Source organism: Choristoneura fumiferana, chromosome 23 (assembly GCF_025370935.1).
Source record: "Choristoneura fumiferana chromosome 23, NRCan_CFum_1, whole genome shotgun sequence".
Lineage (NCBI taxonomy): Eukaryota > Metazoa > Arthropoda > Insecta > Lepidoptera > Tortricidae > Choristoneura > Choristoneura fumiferana.
This window is the reverse complement of record NC_133494.1, coordinates 1552758-1573874: the sequence shown is the minus strand read 5'-3', so window position 1 is coordinate 1573874 and position 21117 is coordinate 1552758. Positions and strand designations below refer to the sequence as shown.

The window sequence follows — 21117 nt, the reverse complement described above, 5'->3', positions numbered from 1 at the left end:
TGGCTGAACCGATTTTGATAAAACATGTCTAAGAACTATCGCTAGAAACCCTAATTTCAAATATAAAAACCGCATACAAATCGGTTCTCCCGTTTAAGACATACGGTGCCACAGACAGACACACAGACACACATAGCGGTCAAACTTATAACACCTCTCTTTTTGCGTCGGGGGTTAAAAATGAAACGTTATCGATGAGTGAAACGTTAATAATTGTAAGATGAGTTGAAAATGTTAGTTTCTATTCTACCTTGACTTTGATAAAAGTGAGACTAAGTTGATTCAAATTCATCATCCTTGTAGTGTAGTGTATTCATCTAATAGTGGCTGTTGCTCGTAACTTTTTCTGCGAACAATTCGTTTATCGCGCGCCTGCGGGAAGACACGATTTTCCGGGGTAAAAACTGTTCTGCTCTTCTCAGGGATTCAAAATACATACCAAATTTAATTACGATCGGTTCTGTACTTACAGTGTGAAAGCGAAGCGTAACAAACAAACACACGCACACGACATTCACATTATTTTATATAATATTAGTAAGGATTGTCCGCTTCAGCGCAGTGGGTGTACTGGTTTGTTTTGAAGTCTATACACGTTGCTCTCTCGCCTACGACGCTTTTTGTATTGCTATTAAAATACGATTGTACGGTGTCAATCATCCGGACTAAGTTCGACATCGATATGACTGACACACGATATTTGTATTTCTTTTACAGCATCGCCCACTGACAAATCGACGTTTTCTTTATCTGTGCATTCATTGACAGAACATTAATTACACTTATTACTCGTAGTCTAACATGCCTCGCTTTGTGTCGACTTGGTTACAAATAGAGTAATCTCCTCGATAACTCGCATCTCATTCAATTACGCCTCTTTGTTACTCCATATCGACAGATTGTGTATCACTATCACAGGTATTGTGTTTCAACTGCGTAATATTTTTCCGCCAGTGTATCTTGGAATATTCGTCTGTCTTTCTGGTAGTCGGTCGGTCGGCAGCCTCGGGTCTAGATGCAATGGTTACGCGTGGTGGCAGTCACTGTCTGGGCGCGTGACACACTTCACCAAAATAACCGCATCACAAGAAAACACTGTTATCTCGACACGTTATGCAGACACCTGATAGCGCACTTTCCGATAACGGCCGCGCCCCTGCAATTAAGTTTGTCAAGTTACGATTAAAAGATTACACATGTCCACAAATATTGCGCAGTGTTTTGGTACGATACTATTTTATAAGCTATGATTTACAACCTTTAGTGGAATATTTCTGCTACCGGATTAAATCCATATTGATAATGTGGTAACGTTTTTCTAGGCTAAGCTCATAACAACAGCCCGTGCGCTGTAAATTCGTTTTGCGAATCAGAGGTCCGCTCGATGACGTGAATTTGTAGCGTTATCAAAGTTGACGCACATTGACAACGCAGCTGAGCATATTGAAAAGGCTGTATGTTTGCTATAATAACAGGGGCACATACGCCATTGTTCTGTGCAATGCTTTTGGTTACAGACCCATTCACTACTGATATGCAACGCCAACATTTTGTTGTTGTTTTGACATGCGTTTGAAATAGAACGCGGTCCGCTATCGGACATTTTAATATTCGAACGCGTTGATCTCTTGCCCTTTGCTTGCTCAATATACCAGACATTTCTGTCTCGTCGTCTACAATCGTGTACTATAGGAATCTTGTATTAGATCAGAATTTCATCGACATCACGTGTACCTACAAAGTTTTACAAAAAATCTTTTGCTGCCTGTAGCAGCCTTGGTTTTATCTTTTTAGTGTTAATGTCATCCGAAGTCCGAAAGCTAGCTTTACCACAACTGAGTGTCCATCTCGCCATTTCATCTTTGATTTATGGAGAAATCAATCAGCATGTTAATGCAAACCTGTCTAGAGTTATTTATCGCTGGATTGTAATTGTAATGCTGGTAGCGGTGTCGCGTACTCCGCCACTACAAACTACAAATGAACCGCTAATTATCCACATTGATCGAATCCAATTTACTGCCCCGCCTCACCAACCAAAATTCAACCGTGTATCTTAAATTACAAGGTTTGACATAAAACATAGTTGAAAATTAAACTTAGAACCTTGTAGAATTAAAACCGTAATTGGAAAGGTTAAAGCAACGTTGATGGCAGGAGTATTGGCTAATGAGGATGAGTTGAATGAAGAGGAATTAACGTGCAAAAGATATGTTTGTTTCTTCATTATATATTGTATTGAAAGTGATTGTTTCGTTTATATCTACCGATGTCTTGAAAGTTGTAGTGTAGATATCAGTTTTGGGTGTCGAGTGGATTTGAAACAAGAATACAAATGCAAAGTAGGCCACTACAGCATATTTCGTTACTCTTCATGCGTACTTTGTTCACAAAATAATGCTTTTTTTTCCTATACTTCCTAAGCTAAAATTCCAATTAGAAAACGAAAAGGCACAAAAGTTACTTAAAATACAAATAACAAATTACCTAATGCCTGATTCAATTAAGTAGGTATTTATAAAATTGACACAATTTATTCAAAAAGTCAAGCAACGACATTCTTTACACATTGACATAAATTACCCGAGAATCAGCATTTCTATAACAAATTCTCAGAATTGGCCATGAATGGACATAAATTGCAAAATAAGGATAATGACGTACCTATGAAAACAACTATCATGTTTGTAATAATGCTCCCTATTTTATATACTTCAGTGATCAAGATGCTTTACTACCAACAGCACTTTGCTGATTTTAAAGTTCACCTGTACTCTTGTTCGTACGGCAAGCTTCATTGATATCACCCTTACTGAAAGTGCTAATCGTTGACTGCGATTAATTACTCTTTCCGATAACATTCAGCTCGTGGCCAGTGTCACGTACGATCCTCGTGTTTCTTAGACTTTTTCTAAATATACACCTTTATCACTGATAATTATGTTTCCTTGCTTTACTTACAGATAAAGCGGATTGGGAACGTTTTGCGTCTAAGTTATTGTATTACGGTTATCTAATTCCTTTAATTAATCATTTACTAAACCCTTTGTTATGGAGTGTTGTAATTCTAACTAATCCCTGGTTTCAACTGAAGTTTGTTATGAGCTTCTCTTTTGTTAGAGTAACATGGAAGCATCATGATAACCTATTAGTAGGTACAGTGGGGGTAGGAAAACCTTCGTCAGTTATTAAATTGAATCCTTTACAAAGTCATAGACTCTTAGTACGTTTAGAAACCAAAGTACTATCAAATTATACTTACTTGACATGATAACAAGGGTCAAAATAGTATACACCTATAACATATATCTAGTTTCATATCAATACAAAACCTTTTTTTTTAATAAACAACTTCTTAAAAGTTTCAATCAAATAATGTTCTATTTAATTGTCAGTGTTTGTCAGTTCAGTGCCAAGGTGTAGTGGTAGGGTTGCTATGGTCACCTGATTATGTTTAGCAGGTTGACAGGTTGATGCAGTATGTCCTACTCAATCGGTAAAGCAGATTAGCGCTCATACTGAGCAAAGGAAAATAGATCTTAGGGTGACGAACCTTTTTTACTCTAACTGTACAAATCTTTCTGGTGCATGGCGGCGAGATACACTGAAACATCCTCAATATTTAAGAGTAGTTTCTTCCATTCCGTTCTTCTTAGTGCAAGATCTTTCTTCTCCTAAAACGACACGAAGCCTATTTTCACCTTTATAATCCAAGCATCTCCGGCAATCTTCTTCATATCTTCGGCATTGTCTTTCCTTCTTTTTTATGATTTTTTGGATTGCACCAGTAGCAGTGGAGAGCTGTTAATTGAGGCCCTGTGCTCCTCAAGGAGTTAATGTATTAAGAATCGTGTCGTGCCAAATGACCCACTTATTCTTCCCTAATATAGGAAGGAAAATGTTGAACTAACTTGATACTTTTACATATGTAAAAGTTTGTACTTAAGTACTGTGACTTGTCCATCTAAGAAGCCGCTGGACAATAAATCTGAAATTTGAATTAAAATCCGAAGATGTGTAAGACGAGAAGATTTAAAGTTAGGGTTATATTTTGATAACTTCAGGTTATTAAACCCTCTGCTACTCTGATAAGCGTTTCTCACGTCAGGTAACTAGATTAAAAGTTCACACCGGATCTCAAATATTGACTGTCACGCTTTATCGAACACGATTCAATGAACTCAAGTTGGTAGCGTTAGCACCACCTATATGCACTATATTAATCCATGACAAATACTGATAAAAGTCCATATTCACTGTATGTTGTTCATGATTTATCGATTTTTATACTCTACCCGCTTTTTAAAAATCTGCTTTTAGTCATCACTCAGTGGAACATTTAAGTACCAAAATGGTACAGCCCTAATTTGTATAAGTTTTGATACTTTTTGTAAAATTTCTACGTCGCTGCTTTTAGAGATGGTATGATCTCCGTCTGAATTTGTATGTACTGAATAAACGTTTTCTCACCTTGAGGGCTTTAATGCAATTCAAGATAAAGTTTGTCACGTAGCCCCAATAGTTTGCTCTGCGGCCCGAAGTGATTGACTATCCAGGCAAGCCGCTGTGCCAATATTGGGACGGCACAAGTGCTGCGCAAATGTTTTGTTGAATTGAAAGCAAACAGTATACGTGTAGCAATCGCTTACGGTACCCGGTGATTGGGAGGCTCATATTCTTGTATCCAGTCGGAGTTGGAAAGCTTGTGTTACTGATTGATGCACACCCCTACAACTGACGTAAATGTTTAAAGACTGCAATGAATAGGTTAACAATAAAAGACGTTCTTCTATTTGGATTTACAATTGGCCATTGGAATTTACGAGCTTTGTCGAGACATGGATGGGATCGGGTACTAGTCTTTATTTCGTATCGTTATTAGTAAGTATATTCTATGGAAGGTACTTAACCTATGTTATAATTTGTCGGTTTGTTGGTTGTCAGTAGATATTGTACTATCATTCATGAATTGAAACACGATACGGAGTCACGATATGCATACCCCATCAACCTGCGAGATTAAGGGTGTGTAAAAACTATTACGTAACCTGCGTTTAACCTGATACTCCTTAATCTCCGGGGCCACAAAAAAGGGATCCTGTTTTGTCGAACGGCGCGGGCGCAAGGGGCGCGGGGCGCCTGCGTGGCACCTCCGAGGCGCGCCACACTGCCGCCGAATAAATTATGCTCTATCGCTCCCCGCTCTCCCCCCGCCGCCGGGAGCCTGGCTCTTATCGATCGAGTCGGATTATCCGGACCTCGATAGACGCCTGCGCATGCGATGACCCCGCCCGACCCGACACGATCCAAACCGAATGCCATTCGCAACAGTCACGACACTTGTTCTGATAAATGGAATTGTAACACGCTTGCGATTGTTTACTATGTTTACTGCTCATTTGTTATGGTATGGCATGATGTGTTTCGTTTCATAATTTAAGTACCTACTTGCCTATCAAAGTGCTACGCAATGTTACGCGGGCGTACATCTTGATAAATGGACCCTCTTGTTTCTGTATCTTACAAACAAATCGATTCTCAGTCTGATACATTGGTATCGCATTAATCGATACAACTGGTGTTTGTAGCAACTGCACGCCTTGTCAGCCGCGACGGCTATCTGCTTGTATCAACAGAACTGCCCACTCCCTGCAAGAACATTGTGTGAAAGTTGTAGCTGCCGAGTGCGAACCGATTTGTACGCGCGATGTGATTTATAGATTTAATCGCGACCCGCTCTGACGAGCTTTTGATCGCCTCTCAGATGTCATCACACACTTCCCACGGGAAAACAACTCTACAAATCGTGCTCCGAGGGTCCCATGCGACAATGTTATTTTAAACTTGCGACGCCACCGATTAAGAATTCGATCGTGAACCATATTAAGCTAATAAAGTCTATTATTTGCAAATCAACGTCCCCCCGGAGAACAATAGTGCCGTACATTCGAGCATGGACTCTTAATTGGAATTTATAACGCCAATTTGCATTCGATTTGGCAATCGCCACTTGAATTTCGTATTTGATCGAGTGCTTGCAATTCCCTGCAGCCTTGGGATGCATTAATGGTGCAGTGTGGTGCCGTTATTCATTGCCGCAATTGCGATTGGAGTTGTTTCAGATCGGGCCGTGACGCGGCCCACGTGCAACATATGGTCGCGTCGAGGGTTCTGCGCTTGTGCAACTCGATAACTCCTTGTCATGACCAAAACCGTCTCGCCGCGCTCACTACTCCTTACTGGGAACCAGTCTATCACCATACTGCTCTCGCCGGGTTCGATTAAACTGTTCCAATGATAATCTCAAATAAGTTATTACAAAATTAAACGACATGTTGAACGGACGGTGCGTTTAACAACTTCGTGAATATCGTGATTAACAGAGAACCGTAAGGTTTTATCGTCCGCTCTGATAACACGTGGGACGGACACCAAAACAAGTCGTTGGTCGTAAAGAACGCTAAGCTACGATTTCCGACACATGTTTATGAGCTGAAAATGATACGAACTTTATGTCTTCCGTCGATATTTTTAATTAGGTTGTTCATTTACTGGCTCACGATATGGCAGTTTGTAAAAGAACTTGTTATACGAAGCTGAGACGTTTAATCTTCAAAGTTTCTTATCAAACGCGTAATTGTTTTGCCCAATTATTAATTATATATTTTTCCTGTTACTGGTATAAACTGTTCTTTGTCTGGGGAAAGAGTTAATTATGCTGTTTGATAACCCGCTTCAAATTCGGTGGTCCGATAAACAGGCACGGGGTCTCGCGCTGAACGCAGTCGGTTGTTGCGTTTGACGAGTTCGCGGGACGCTGATCTATCGCTAATGTTATGTATCTTAAGTGATCTAAACAGTCCGCGTTATCTCGATGGTGTCAATGAATCGCATGCACTCGCGGCACTCATAGTGAGGGCTGACACGGATTGTGGTCGCGGGTCGTCCTCGTCGTTTTATCTCGTGGGTGGAGGTGGAGTAGCGTAGAGGCTGTGCAGCGGTGCATAGTGCACGGGGAGCGGGGCGTGGGGCGCCCTCGCCGGCCCGCGGCCCGGCCTCCGGCCTCCCGTCATTCGTGCCGCGGATACCGAGCGAAGCACCCGTGCATATCGCTCCGTCGCCTTCCACTCGCGAACTCTGTTACGTTTCTCGTGAGACGGCGTGTGTTGTGACTGTCCAGCGTATAAACTTTGTGGTGTAAAAATAAAGCCGGCGACAGACGGCGGCGTCCCGTGTTATATTTAAATGATAGCGCGGACTCGGAGCCGGGTCCGCCTCGACCGCTCGCTGACGACATGAGGCTAAGTAAGTGCGACGCCTTCGCTCAACACCTAGTCTAAGCCTAGGTAGACTAGACCATTAATCTAGCTACGTCACGGCTCACGACCGCAGCGAAAGATCATGTGTGCTTGTGCTGTAATGTAATCAGATTACATAGCTCCCTACACCAGTGCACTATTACAATCTGTTGTTGTTTCGTACCCGATGACTCTAGTTCCTTGTTGTTCAGAATGTGCAAATCAATGCTGGATTGATGAGTATGAATTACAAAAGTTTTTTAGAAACTTAGTTCTTCTTAATGATTCGTCATTTCCTCGTTTTGTTTCCACTTCACAGTAAAGGCGAAACCTTGATTCATTCCGCACATAACATACATTGCTGTAAGTAATGTGTCATTCATTACTAAGTTATTTTCGTAATTATCATCGTCTATCTTACAATTGCATCCTGCTCGTTAAGTTATTGCTTGTGTCGTAAATTCGTAACAACATTTGATCTTCAATACTAATTAGTACTTGTATCATGTTCACTACATCCGTGTTTACCGTAAATATTATTTGAATATCATGCACCGAAATAAGATTCAGCGTAACTTCAACGCGATCGTAATTCAACCTTAAAACATGTATTAACTATTGTATAGCTCTACCTGAATATTTTTATAAGTTATCCAATAAATTATTTTAACAAAGCCTATTGAAATATTTCTATTGTTGTTTTTACGAGGCAGGGTATCACCGCGACCGAATCTCTGAGAGTGGTCGGCGAGGGCCTACCTGTTCGCTCCAACCAAAAAACAACCGCCCTTTACACGAGCCCCTTGACAGATGCGCTCCGTTGCCATCTTGGCTTTCAACTTAAATTTATCTTATTTTACAGCTTCCCATAAAACATTTATATTTTTAATTAACTCCAGACGTGCCTAGCAATATTTTCTAGCAAAGCTATTAAGAGTTGATATCTATTAATGGTTTCGATTGAATTTTATTAATTAATGCTATGTAATTGCGTGTTAAGACCAGGATTTAGAAACGAGCACAACGCGTAGTTAATCTCACCTAGTTCATTTGCATGACCGTCGCCTTTATTGTAATTATACAGTTTATCATTTATAATTATAACTTAAGTATCTACCGATGTCGCGCCAAGCAATTCCTGTAATTGCTCCATATTCATTAATTCATCAGCCCTGTTGACTACTTCCTTAAGTCTAGATCTATAAATAAAATCATCTCTATAACAATAAATAAAAAAAAAAACAATAATCAATAGCGTCTTGTTCATTTCTATTAAATATTAGTGTCGGTTGTCTTTATTGTAATTACACGGTTTATCGCTAAACGACTTGTCGCGCCAATCAATGTATATAACTGTTCCAATTAATATAGCTATGATATTAATTACCCCTATCCACTTCCTCCATGACTTGCGAGACGAGAAGAATCTGCATCTCCAATATATCAGCTTGATAAGAAAAACTGGTCTTCCCGTTCCACAAGCATCTATCTTACAGATAATTTTAAAACACGTAAAATGATCTGTTAGCTATTTAATCGGAAGCTTATCACGAAGTGATGAAACGGGTGGAATGTTTACTTCAGAATTATGGCTTTCTTGGAAGGTGACTTTAAATCTTGTCGCGTAATGTGTTGCTTTTATCTGCAATTCATGATATTGGAGTCTTGAAATACGCAACATGTTTTGGTGTTGATAGTAAATACATATACCTTGTACAGCCTGAGGGACGCCATAAGAGATATCTCTCTTCAGGAAGATGTTATCTCATCCGCCTATATTGTGGTATTGATGATAAGTACAGTATGAATGTGGTATATAATGATTATCTAAAGCCAGGCAGTCTTAACTAATTGTCGTGATGATGGTAAATAATTCCGCGACTACAACACGGCACTCATTTCGACACGAGGTCTTAGTGATTTAAGTTCATTTTCAATCTTTTACTAACTCATACGGATTTCTAAGACTAACGTATTATGATCATATAGAACGTCTTAGATAATATCGTTTTCGTTTCGCGTATCATCATCCATACAACAGTCGTCATATGCATGTAATTTAGCCGTTTCTTAAGCCATCTTGTCTTGCTTTTTGGCGTGCGTTGTTCCGTTCTATCTTGGCAAGCTCCCGACAAGAATTGTTTCGTTTCATAATACCCCAGGATAAGATCGTATGTTTTACCAAACTGTTTAGTTTGTGTCAGATCTGTATGAAAAAACCATACGTAGTGGGATGATAACTCCAATTGTTTTGTTGACGATTTTGCATTTCACAGGGCTCTGCTCACGCTTAGTCCTCCTGAAGAGAAGGTGAACGTGGATACTTACTCGATTTTCTCAAATTACCTGACTTCTATATATTATCTTTAGCTTTATCATGGTATAAAATGAGAGGTCTTGGGCCGTATTCCCACGCGGGCCCAATGCGGGTTGGGAACTTCACACACCATTAAATATTTTCCTTCACCGTGCAGCTCATGGTAAACTTCAAATGTAACATAAATTACTAAAAACTTAGAGGTGCGAGCCTAGGGTCGAACCCACGACCATCGGCTTGGGAGGCCACAGGTCAAATCACTATGCTACCAAGCTAACATACAATAGCAAATGTTTTTATAATACGAATGCACAAATTTATACTGTTTAAGGCATGTCCCTGTCCAGCAAAATGGTATACTACCTATTTCAAAATGGACTGTCACGTTAGATTGTAAAGTAGTTAATGTTTTAACTATCTCTTCAAACGCCTGCGCTTACTATAAATTAAAATAAGAAAGTACTACCTATATTGCATTCTAGATTTAATAACTGGGTATAATAATCTTATTCGATATCGATAATCTTAGTCGGTTTGTACTTGGCAATAAGCTGTATATCTCAAGGATGTGACTTTGCAAACGCTAAAATGTTTTGAATAAGTAGATAACTAATCATAGTAATCATATGTGCGATTAATTGATCTTAACCGCAATAGCGTGTTTTTGTTATCAGATCATAAGGTGCTTTTGTGGGAATTAAAAGGACAAAGTATTACTTGGAAAATAGTATCGGGTTTCTAGGAAATTGCAAAATTATATCTAAAGAAATAGTAAAAGATCCGACACCGAATCCGATTGAACAGAGCAATAGTCGAGGCGATTTTTAAATCGAATAGGTTGCGTTACTATTTGATCAATCAGATAAATGTACTCCTTTCGAGAGAGATACACAGCATTTAACGTCACGATGTGGCTAAAAGTGCATGGCGAATAGATATAGTACATTACTGTAGAGGCCGGGAAAGAAAGGCTTGCAGGCCGAGTATGTATAGGATAGGTATACGAGGCTGGCATGTTCTTTCACGCCGAGGCTTGTATAGTGCTTTTCTCAAACATGCACTAAAATTAAATAAAAACTCCTAGAAATCAATGTTTTATTCGTAAGACAACTAAAATTGTACCAGACTCAAATTATAACTACCATCTATAGGTATAAGTGTTTATTTCATTCTAACATGATTTTTAAAACGTAAAAATAATCCCAATAAAATCAAATTGCTATAAAACATGTAGATATAACGGACTGCAACAATAAAAAATCACGTTTCTAAACGAAACTTTTGAAATGTCAATGGAACAGTCAATCAAAAAAACACTTGTCAATTTTCTCGCCAAAACTTTTTTAATTGTGTTTGCTGTTCGGCTTTTAGGGCCATTATACACGAACTGCAGCCCATTTAACCAGCTACATTAATAGGTACTTTATTATGCAAATTAAATTGTAATTTGACGTAAAACGCGTCAGTAATATTTATATATTTACATATAGAATATTCATAGTCTTGTGAATTTATTCAGTAACTAATAAATGAACCATAGAAATTCAGATTTGAATTGAAACAAAATACTGTTGTCTTGCAGACCTAGGAATACAACAGTATATTTTGAAGCCTGTTTTATGGAACACAACATAAACATTACATGCTATCATGTTTCTTTTTATACAAGATGAAGAGAAATAATGTGGTGGATGAGAAGGTACAAGATTTCGGATGTTTTTTTATCTTCATCTTGTATAAAAAGTATTTATCTATTAGCCATGCACTTTTAGCCACATCGTGACGTTAAATGCTGTACCTATCTCTCTCGAAAAGAGTAACATTTATCTGATTGATCAAATAGTAACGCAACCTATTCGATTTAAAAATCGTCTCCTAGGCATTAATCGCCGCCTACTAGGCGGAATCAAGCATTTCCTAATCTTATCCACCGTCAGACTTTTACCTACATATATGAAGACATTAGGTTTGTCAATAGTAATATTACTAGGTGGAAGGACCTAATCTTATCCATCTCAGAAGATATATGAAGGTTTGTACCACCATTATTGTTGATAAACTGAACCTGAGAAAATCAAGATCACGCAATCCAACAGACTGGGTCACAATCGCTTTCATCACTTCTTTTTGTACGGCTTAGGATAAGGGCAGAAAGCGTTGGCGAATGCGATCACAAGCAATCGCACGTTGAACAATGCAGCCCGTGTTCTAGATTTAATAGTAAGGTACCTGACCTGACCCCACCAACGAGATGGACGGATAACCTGGTTAAAATCGCGGGTTCACGGCGGGTACAGGCCGCTTTGAACGGAAGCAACTAGAGGTCTATGGGGGAGGCCTATGTCCAACAGTGGACGTCCTACGGCTGATATGATGACCTTATTAACAGTTATTGTTTTGTTCTCAGGCCGGGGCATAGTATGCGAGTGCGCGGGCGCGAGCGCGTGCCCGGACGGCGCGGCCAACGGCACGTGCACCACGCAGCCCAACGGGTACTGCTTCGCCACCGTCGAGGAGGTGGAGGGCGACAGCGGCGCCGCCGAGCTGGAGCGCACCGCCGGCTGCCTGCCGCCGGACGAGTCGGGCTTCATGCAGGTGAGAGTGAGACCCGTTCATGGACCCACCCACTCACGATGGAAATTAACCAAACTAGCATGTCAGTCAATGTATTTAAGACGTATCACTCAAAGGAGTGAAGTCGGTATCTATGCAAAATTAATCATGTTAATTAAGAAAAATATATAATACCTAGTTTAAAAAAATTAAAAGTCGCTTTAATGTAACCCAAATGTTTTGTTGCCAATACGCAGTGCTAGAGGAACTGCCAATAGTAATTGGGACTTTAACACTAATGCATTTGAGGCGTTAGACTCGAGAGTTGTATTGTATCGCAAAACGTTAAAGTTTATGGTTTTCAACCTTAACAGGTAACCGTCTTGAGACTCGGGCATAATTTATGCAATTCACCAAATGATCGGTGATACTGATAATTACAATTTTGCCTGTGCTCGTATGTATGCGCCAACATCACGTATTTGGAACACTACCCGTCAGATGTTTACACCGTCTCGCTGACATTCGTAAGACTGTGCACACATATAATCGCAAACACTCCTTCGCGATAGCGATAAGATTGTGTAACACGTCCGAGGAGATGTATTACACGTGCTCTTCATCTTTAACGTGATGATAATGATGATGATGGTGCCCCGTGTGATCTGAGCTGTACACAGTTTAAAGTTGCAAGATCTGTAAAACTTATTTTGAAGCTTTGTGTGAGAAAGGCACGATAGGTCACTTAACTACCTCGTTGCTGTCGCTTTTGTATGACTTTGTCGGAAGGCTTGTAGTAACAAGGTATTAAATTGTTAACATATCTTTGACCTCGGCTGTGTAAACATCGAGCGCAATGCTAAGCAATATCTTAATTAACTGTTTATGATTAAATTGGAACGCGAGATATGAACACGTGTACGCAGTGACCCATTATGAATGTAGTCTGATCGATATCCTTTTCCGTTTCCAGTGCAAGAGCTCGCAAGTGCCCCACAGACACCCTAAGGTGATCGAGTGCTGCTCGGAGAGCGACCTGTGCAACCGGCGGCTGCGGCCGCTGCTGCCCGCGCCGGCGGAGCCCCTCCCGCCCGACGCGGAGCCGGCGCCCGGGCCGCAGCCCTCGCTGCTCGTGGCCGCCGCGCTCTGCGTCGCGCTCGTGGCCTTCCTCGCCGCCTTCCTGCTGCTGTGCCGGCGCCGCCGCCGCGCCTGCAAGCGGCCGCCCTCGCCGCCCGCCGCGCACCTCGCCGAGATCAGCTCCGGCTCCGGCTCCGGCCTCCCGCTCCTCGTCCAGCGCACCGTCGCCAAGCAGATCCAGATGGTCGAGTCCATCGGCAAGGGACGGTACGGCGAGGTCTGGCTCGCGCGCTGGCGCGGCGAACGGGTCGCCGTCAAAGTGTTCTTCACCACGGAGGAGGCCTCCTGGTTCCGCGAAACGGAAATATATCAGACCGTGTTGATGCGCCACGAGAACATCCTCGGGTTCATAGCGGCCGACATCAAGGGCACCGGCTCGTGGACGCAGATGCTGCTGATCACGGAGTACCACGAGCGCGGGTCGCTGCACGACTACCTGCAGGCGGCCGCGCTCGACCCGCCCGCGCTGCTGCTCATGGCCTACAGCGTCGTCTCCGGCCTCGCGCACCTCCACATGGACATATTCGGCACCAAGGGCAAGCCCGCCATAGCGCATCGCGACATCAAATCCAAGAACATCCTCGTCAAACGGAACGGTCAATGCGCCATCGCGGATTTCGGCCTCGCCGTGCGCTTCGTCGCCGAGCGGGACGAGGTCGACATCGCGCCGAACACGCGCGTCGGCACTCGCCGCTACATGGCGCCCGAGGTGCTCGCCGAGACTCTCGCGGGGACGGACTTTGACGCGTTCAAGATGGCCGACATGTACTCGCTGGGGCTGGTCCTCTGGGAGATGTGCCGGCGGTGCGCGACCGGCAGCAAAGCGCAGCAAGTGGAGGCCTACGCGCTGCCGTACCACGACGTGGTCCCGTCGGACCCCAGTTTCGATGACATGCACGCGGTCGTCGTGGTGAAAGGACTGAGGCCGGCGCTGTCGCCGCGGTGGGCGCGGCACCCCGCCCTGGCAGCTATAAGCTCCCTCATGACGGAGTGCTGGCACCACAACCCCCCGGTGCGGCTCACAGCGCTCCGCGTCAAGAAAACGCTTGCAAAGTTCCACGCAGAGTGCGACGTCAAGCTCGTGTGACGACGCAGCCCCGCGCCCTGTAAATACGTACTCTGTTAAATTCTAAGTCGAGTTCCTCCGTTTCTATTTATTAATTCAAGTTGCAGAACTGACCACCGTCTTTCTAATCTCAGTATTGTTAAGTTTGAAGCTCGGTACCAGTGGCGAGCGGGCCCGCGCCGCGGAATCTCGTGGACCTTGTACATAGATTGATGTTCCGTAGTAGTTATGACTATCATAGTAATTGAGCCTGTTCCATCGCCGAGATTACATTATGGTTTAACGTGTCCGTCGTGGTGAATTTTACAACATAAGTAAAATTATGTTACTAGGAGCTTAGATGTACTAAGAGCTATCCATGGGTTGTATGGATAAATTAGAACAATAACATCTGTGACAAAATATGCTTTCGTAAAAGATTTGTTATGCATGTTAAAATGATTAAAACTTTTAATTTAAATGTAACTGCCGTTCCGATATCATGTAACACTTATCTTATAATGTAAACATGTCTCTTTCGTATAAATCGTGAGTGAGGGAGACAGATTGCTCGGCGATGTGTATGAGCTTTAGTTATTCAAGTTTTAGGATTTGTGATGCGAATTCGTTGTCTTCCGTTATTTAAGCGATGGAGTGTCCTCATGTTGGCAGCTAGACCACGCTAGCGATTGTTTGTCTCTCTCTAGCGTACTTTAAATTAACTAGATACTTAGAAAGAGACAAACATGCTGGTGTTAAGGACCTCTTGAATACTCACGTTTAAGTTTCTATTCGTAATATAAATGTATATGAAGCGAGTGGCGGAGCGGGGGAGTAAATGAAATTGTGATATTTTTGACAATAAGTCTTCAATATGAACGTTTGTACAATACCTCATTAATTTTGGATTTGTTAGCGACATTTTTTTACATGGATTTCTCGCTAGAATATCGGTGGTAGAGTTGGTATAGGTATTTTAGTCAGTGACTAGTATAAAATTTAATTATCTGTTTATCTGAGCATTATTCTTGTATCCTAAGTATTCATTACCTGATTTGTTCATTGATGTGGTGATCTTTTTTTCCTTGACGTTTTTGCATATTGAAACCCAGTTGCCGTATACTAGCGAGAATCCTCTACAGACTAATGAATTGTACTTAAAATGATCAAACTGATGAAAAAGACTAATGTTAGTGTAAAGTATTAAAGAGTTGAATGCGCAGTGTCTTAATGATGCCTTCGCCATGTGTAGTATTAACATAGTTTAGATATGTCGCGGTGCGCTTGGTTTGGTCACTATTAGAATATAAGTAGAATATCGTTGACGCCAATGCAATAACGATAACAGAAAAGTGGAGACGTTCCTGACATTAATTTCAGTCTAATATTAAAAACAAACGGCTGAACCTATTTTTAAGGAACTTTTTTCTAAAAAGCATCCCAATTCTGTTTTGTGTTTTGGAGCCTCGATGCCACAACTGACAAAAAGGTTAAACTGACCGACAATGAGGTTCCAAAACAAATCAAAGAATTTTGAATATTGTATAATAGTTTTTGAATTGGTGGTAGTGATATTTGAAACTGAATACAATACAAGAGAAGGAAGAACAGCTAATGTAAGAAAGATTGTATCGCTGTCATGTCATCTCATCTATTGTATGTATGGAATTAGGATAAGTCAGGGCAAGTGTACTGGCTCTGAAACCGTCCTCGATCAATGTCCAATCGGGACGACTGAAAATCTCATAGATTTATTTACAAGATATAAATTATATACAAGCCAAGAGAGTAATACAGTTTTTTTAGGTAATTGTGTCGTATTTAATACGAATAAGATTATTATTATTAATCACAAAGTGGAAAGCGAGATTGTTTTCGTTTCCCACTCAGATTTCAGATATTGTATAATATTTGTTGTTTCAAATGAGGGATTCTGTAACAGCTACTTGACGCTAGTACCGGGAGATACATGCGATTATTATGACTTGTGCCACGTTTGGGATTGGCTTATATCAAATTGAGCCAATCACAAGCAAGGCTGTAACGTCAAACGGAGCTCACGATGCTAACGCCATCTAGCGATATTGGTCTGGGTATACAAATGCCATTTCGCACGAAAATTCCGAAAAACTCAGAGTAAGAATCCACGACCGCCTTATCTAGTAAGAACAAAGTAAATGTGCGAAAAATAGACTCTCTTGGCAGTTGAGTGCCTTTTCGAGTGCATTTTGTTAAAAGAACCAAGCGCCAGCGTAGCATTTACCGCGCCCGAGCGCACGTGTACATTGATTGTAAATATAGCGTCGCGTAGGCTACTGTTGATAGTTAAGTTACAAATAAAATATTAATGGACATACTCTGCATTGTTTGATTTCGTTTTGTCGTCTTAGTATTTATTAATACTTACGGATATGGTATAGGTAGTGCCACGAGAGTTAAAGTGGATGATTGATTATGATTAAACTCAAAGCTAAATACAGTATTGATTGCAAAGGAGAATAAATGAAATGAACGAGTGAACGTCAAAATCTCGCCGTCATTACATGACATGTTCTTGTGTGCGTGGCCTGGTGGCACGGCCCTCCCTGTAACCCCAGCAATAGTTGCAAAATAGCTTGCAATAGTTATGAATTTTGAGTAAAAAGTCAAGTGCTAGCAAAATAACGAAGTTAGCTCTTAATCTGTCATCTCCCAGGATAACAGGATCAAAGGAATTTGGACACAAATTTGTGCCTCTGGGAGAGGACAGGTTAACTTGGGAGTGTATATAATGATGTCCTCTGGTCTGCCTGTGCAATAGTATCAAAATGCATGGAATCTAAATTTACAGGGTTAAGAAATGAATTATCTAACCCTATAACAGGAGTCGGCTGAGACTTCTCAGAACAAGAGAATATGCCTGCCTATGCCCTGCTGCAGTAGGACATATTTAAAATGAATGATGCGTTCTGGTGAATACTAGCGACATCTAGCATCTACCTAATGCGGTAGTGCAAAAAAACCGGCCAAGAGCGTGTCGGACACGCCCGAAATAGGGTTCCGTAGCGATTACGAAAAAATTAAGTAATATTTTTCTAAGGATTTCGTATTTTATACGGAATCTTCCAAATTTAGGTATATTTTATACCTTAGGCTGCTATTTACTCTTTAAACTACCAATAATTCTCAAGCAAACTTAGCCGTTATAGTTTCCCTTGAAAGTTTGATATACTTACTACCATCCTAAATTTTTTCAAATTTTTACGCCCATTAGATTTTAGAGGAAGGACGCTCGATTTTAATGAAAATTTGCACTTTAAAGTTGAATATTTTGCAAACACATCACTGAATCGAAAAATCGTTGTAGCAACACCCAAATGGTTTTAAAAGACCTATCCAACGATACCCCACACTACAAGATTGGATGAGAAAGAAAAATCACCCCCACTTTACGTCTATGGGAGGTAATGTAAAAAAAATTACAGCTTTCTAGCATTGAGTCCCCGAGCAACGCCGCAAACGGACAGACAGACAGACATGGCGAAACTATAAGGGGTTCCGTTTTTGCCATTTTGGCTACGGAACCCTAAAAAGTGTTTGATTAAAATTTTTATTTTTAATACAAGGTTTTTTGCTGACTGTACTTTTTGTTGATTGTACTTTTATCGTCATCTAAACTATTTGGTAAACTATAGGGTTGTGCCACTATCAGATTATTGTATTGTCATCAGATTAACATAAGTATACCAAATTTCAAGTCAATCTGGCTACTGGAAGTGGGTCAAATTCAACTTGCAAGATTTGACCCGCGCTTTTGTACATACATACATATAGACAAACATACATACATTGCAAGTTAAATGAAAGCTTGTGAAAATGGGATGGTGTCAAAATTATTAATATGGTTGAAAAGCATTTTTTCATTCCATTTACATGCCTTCGAGGTACAGGTATAAAAAAAATGGACCACCAGACCAGGCAACATTTAGAACCATAATTTGAAAGCTTTTCTCAGTTCAAAACTATTCACAGAATGGGGTCCTCTAATTTTGCATACACAACTAACTCCAGAACCCGCTCTAGTAGGTGCTGTTATGTTACTTGAGGAGAATTAGAGTATACTTTCAATGAGTCTTACAAAAAAAAAAACAGAATTGTACTTAGTATGATATTTATTCCGCATATTTACACACCATCTCAGATCCTAACCACAAAAACATTCAGTCAAAACTATAGAAATAGCAGTCATTCACTCTTTTATCAATAAAATTGTCTATAAAATACGTCCAACAGCATGGACAGTCACATTCCCAAGAGAAAGACTGACCACTCCAGACCAAGTGAGCGAACTTAATTTAAGTCTGCTTTAGTAAGGCGCGTATCTTCGCGACGGAGATGGTCCTCGCATTCCAGGCCTGAAATAATTTGAAGGATGTGAATGTTGCTTTCTGAGCATAGCTTATTATTGTTGGGTAAGGCCACAAAGCTGTTCAAACCAGTTTCTGTGCACCCAAGATAAATGAATATATTCCATGCATTAAAATCGTTTCCTCTTGTACTCTGTTGCATGGAAATATTCAAAAATTATAATGAATAATAATAATTAAACATTTTTTATTGATTATGTTGAAATAGAAGACACAGCAGAACAGTTTTGCATACCCTTTTCTGATTACATTTTAAGTCAATAGTTATAACTGACTCTCCTGATGCTTTAATACTGAATTGGATATGAAGTAAGCATAATTTATTTATTTTTGAAACATTATACATTGGCCATAGATTGGTCATGCCACATTATATATAATATTATAAACCATGAAATTACAACAATTACCTTCGATCATCAAATGTGTCACGGCTGAAGTCCTCATACATCCTGTAACAGAGAAACAGAAAGTTACAAACCACTAGATTGGTATCATTTAAAATTGTATCATAGCTACAAATCAGAAAGACAAGTTAGTTAATTAAAAAAATTTAAAAGGCGATACGAATTCTCACCCGCGGGACATTTGTGGTCCTCGCGGGGGGCTCCTGCGGCTGAACATATCATCATACGACGACCTCATAGATCCCATGCTGGAGCGCATCGGGGGCAGGCTCGGCATCGGCGGCATGGGCTCGCGGCGTAGCGGCGGCGACACGAAGTCCCCGCGCGCGCCTCGCGACGCGCCCAGCTCTAGCCCCCGGGATCCTCCCACCGGGTAACGCCGCTCAAACAGGTCCCGGGGAGAGTCAAAGCGAGCTCGGTCATAGTAACCATCATAAGGATCCTGCAAATTGGAATAATGTTAAAAGTTTGTTAGGAGCAAATTGTATTTGATGCAAGTCCAGAAGAGTAATTTTAAATGTGAATGCCTAAAGGTCAAATCAGTTCGGTCAATGTAGCATCATCGAGCCCGTTTAGAAAAGCCCGGACTAGGTACCGCGTGCGGAAAGTGCGTCCACGCTCGGCCTACATGATGCATCGGAACGGCCGAAAGCTACCGGCGTCGGAAAGGCATAGAGAAAACGCGTTACCCCAAATCCTCCCATCATGCGATCGCGGAGGAACGGCGGCGGTGGCGGCGGGGGGTAGGGGTCGCGGCCGAACGCCCGATCGCGGAAACCGTTGCGGTCGGGGCCCATGGCCTTGGGGCACTCCTTGGACCAGTGGCCGCCGCGGCCGCAGCGGTAGCATTGCTCGGGGTCGCCCATGCCGGGCCGCTGGCGCACTCGCGACGTCGACATTTGCACCTTCATGGGCTGGCCGTCCACCATCATGCCATTCAGCTCTTTGATGGCCTCGTTCACATCGCCCGTCGCGTCCAGGTGCACGAACCCGTAGTTACGCACGATATCGCACTCCACGACCGCGCCGTACTTCTGGAATAGCTCGCGGACCTCGGGCGCGCGCGTCTTGTCCGTCAAGTTACCGACGAAGATTTTAGTGGTCGGCGTCGTCGGCGCCTTCCGGCTCTTGGCCGCCTCTATTTTGATCGCTTGGCCGTGAACTATCTCGCCGTTAAGGTTCTGAATGGCTTCGCGCCCGGTTTGCTCGTTTTCCATGTGCACGAAACCGTAATTTCTGACGATATCGCATTCTACGACCGTACCGAACTTTTCGAACAGCGGCCTGAGATCGGCGTCCGTGGTTTTATCGGATAGATTCCCGACGAAGATTTTGAAAGTACCGGCGCCCGGCATTTTAGTTTCTGAAACGCATACATAATTTGACGAAATGAGTCAGTGGCGTCTATTGTAAAGATAGTTCGCAATACCGCGACGATTGAGTTTAAAATGCGTCGACAATTGAACGGCAATCTTTACTTACCTGATTATCACCTATGAAAGCACTTAAATAAACACTTTACTTAAATTCACTCGTATTATCACTCAAGATTCCTTCAGCAAAATTCCACACCGACAAGTCGATACGAAGTCCCATCCAAAATGGCGTCCGTGCACTGCTTTTTGAAGAACAATGACGGAAATGTCGAATCGAAATCGAACGAAACCAAAGCATCATCGAAAAAAAAAACATGGCGTAGACAAAATGACAGTCATTGGGAAATTTGAATATTGACCAATGACAGCGCAAGGCGTAGGCGTTTTTCAAGTGATTTACGGCCAAACTCATGAAATATTTCAAAAACTCCTTAAAAACGGAAACGGAAATGAAAGATTTCTTAATCCATAGCTGTATCCGGTTTATTTAACTCAGTTAAATAAAATAATGTGAAGCTATGGCCTTGCTCTGGCAGCTCGCACTTGCACATTCTACATTTCGTGATATGTTCGGAGAC

General features: G+C 41.6%; 2 protein-coding genes across 7 annotated transcripts in view; one reads left to right on the top strand and one right to left on the bottom strand.

Moving 5' to 3' along the window:
• The window catches only part of tkv (serine/threonine receptor kinase thickveins), a 273659-nt gene that overhangs the window by 86974 nt on the left and 165568 nt on the right, over nucleotides 1-21117 (top strand). For 2 of the 4 annotated variants that reach the window (XM_074105942.1, XM_074105940.1), the window contains exons 2-3: nucleotides 12023-12210; nucleotides 13142-16707. In XM_074105942.1, coding sequence (XP_073962043.1) covers nucleotides 12023-12210; nucleotides 13142-14392 — 1439 coding nt within the window. In that variant the 3' untranslated portion in view covers nucleotides 14393-16707. Of the gene's footprint in view, nucleotides 1-6986; nucleotides 7306-12022; nucleotides 12211-13141; nucleotides 16708-21117 lie in introns of those variants that run through there. The other 2 variants (XM_074105941.1, XR_012452786.1) reach the window with 2 other exon arrangements.
• Nucleotides 18484-20820, bottom strand: lark (RNA-binding protein lark). 3 transcript variants are annotated; one of them, XM_074105955.1, is made up of 5 exons: nucleotides 20646-20820; nucleotides 19853-20526; nucleotides 19394-19605; nucleotides 19167-19208; nucleotides 18484-18744 (listed from the first exon to the last, which is right to left on the bottom strand). In XM_074105955.1, the coding sequence occupies exons 2-5, from the start codon at nucleotides 20516-20518 to the stop codon at nucleotides 18696-18698; spliced, it is 969 nt and encodes a 322-aa protein (XP_073962056.1). In that variant the 5' UTR covers nucleotides 20519-20526; nucleotides 20646-20820; the 3' UTR covers nucleotides 18484-18695. The 3 variants fall into 3 exon arrangements, with proteins under 3 accessions (XP_073962056.1, XP_073962055.1, XP_073962057.1); XM_074105954.1 differs by having other exon boundaries at nucleotides 19334-19605; nucleotides 20646-20819; XM_074105956.1 differs by having other exon boundaries at nucleotides 19397-19605; nucleotides 20646-20819.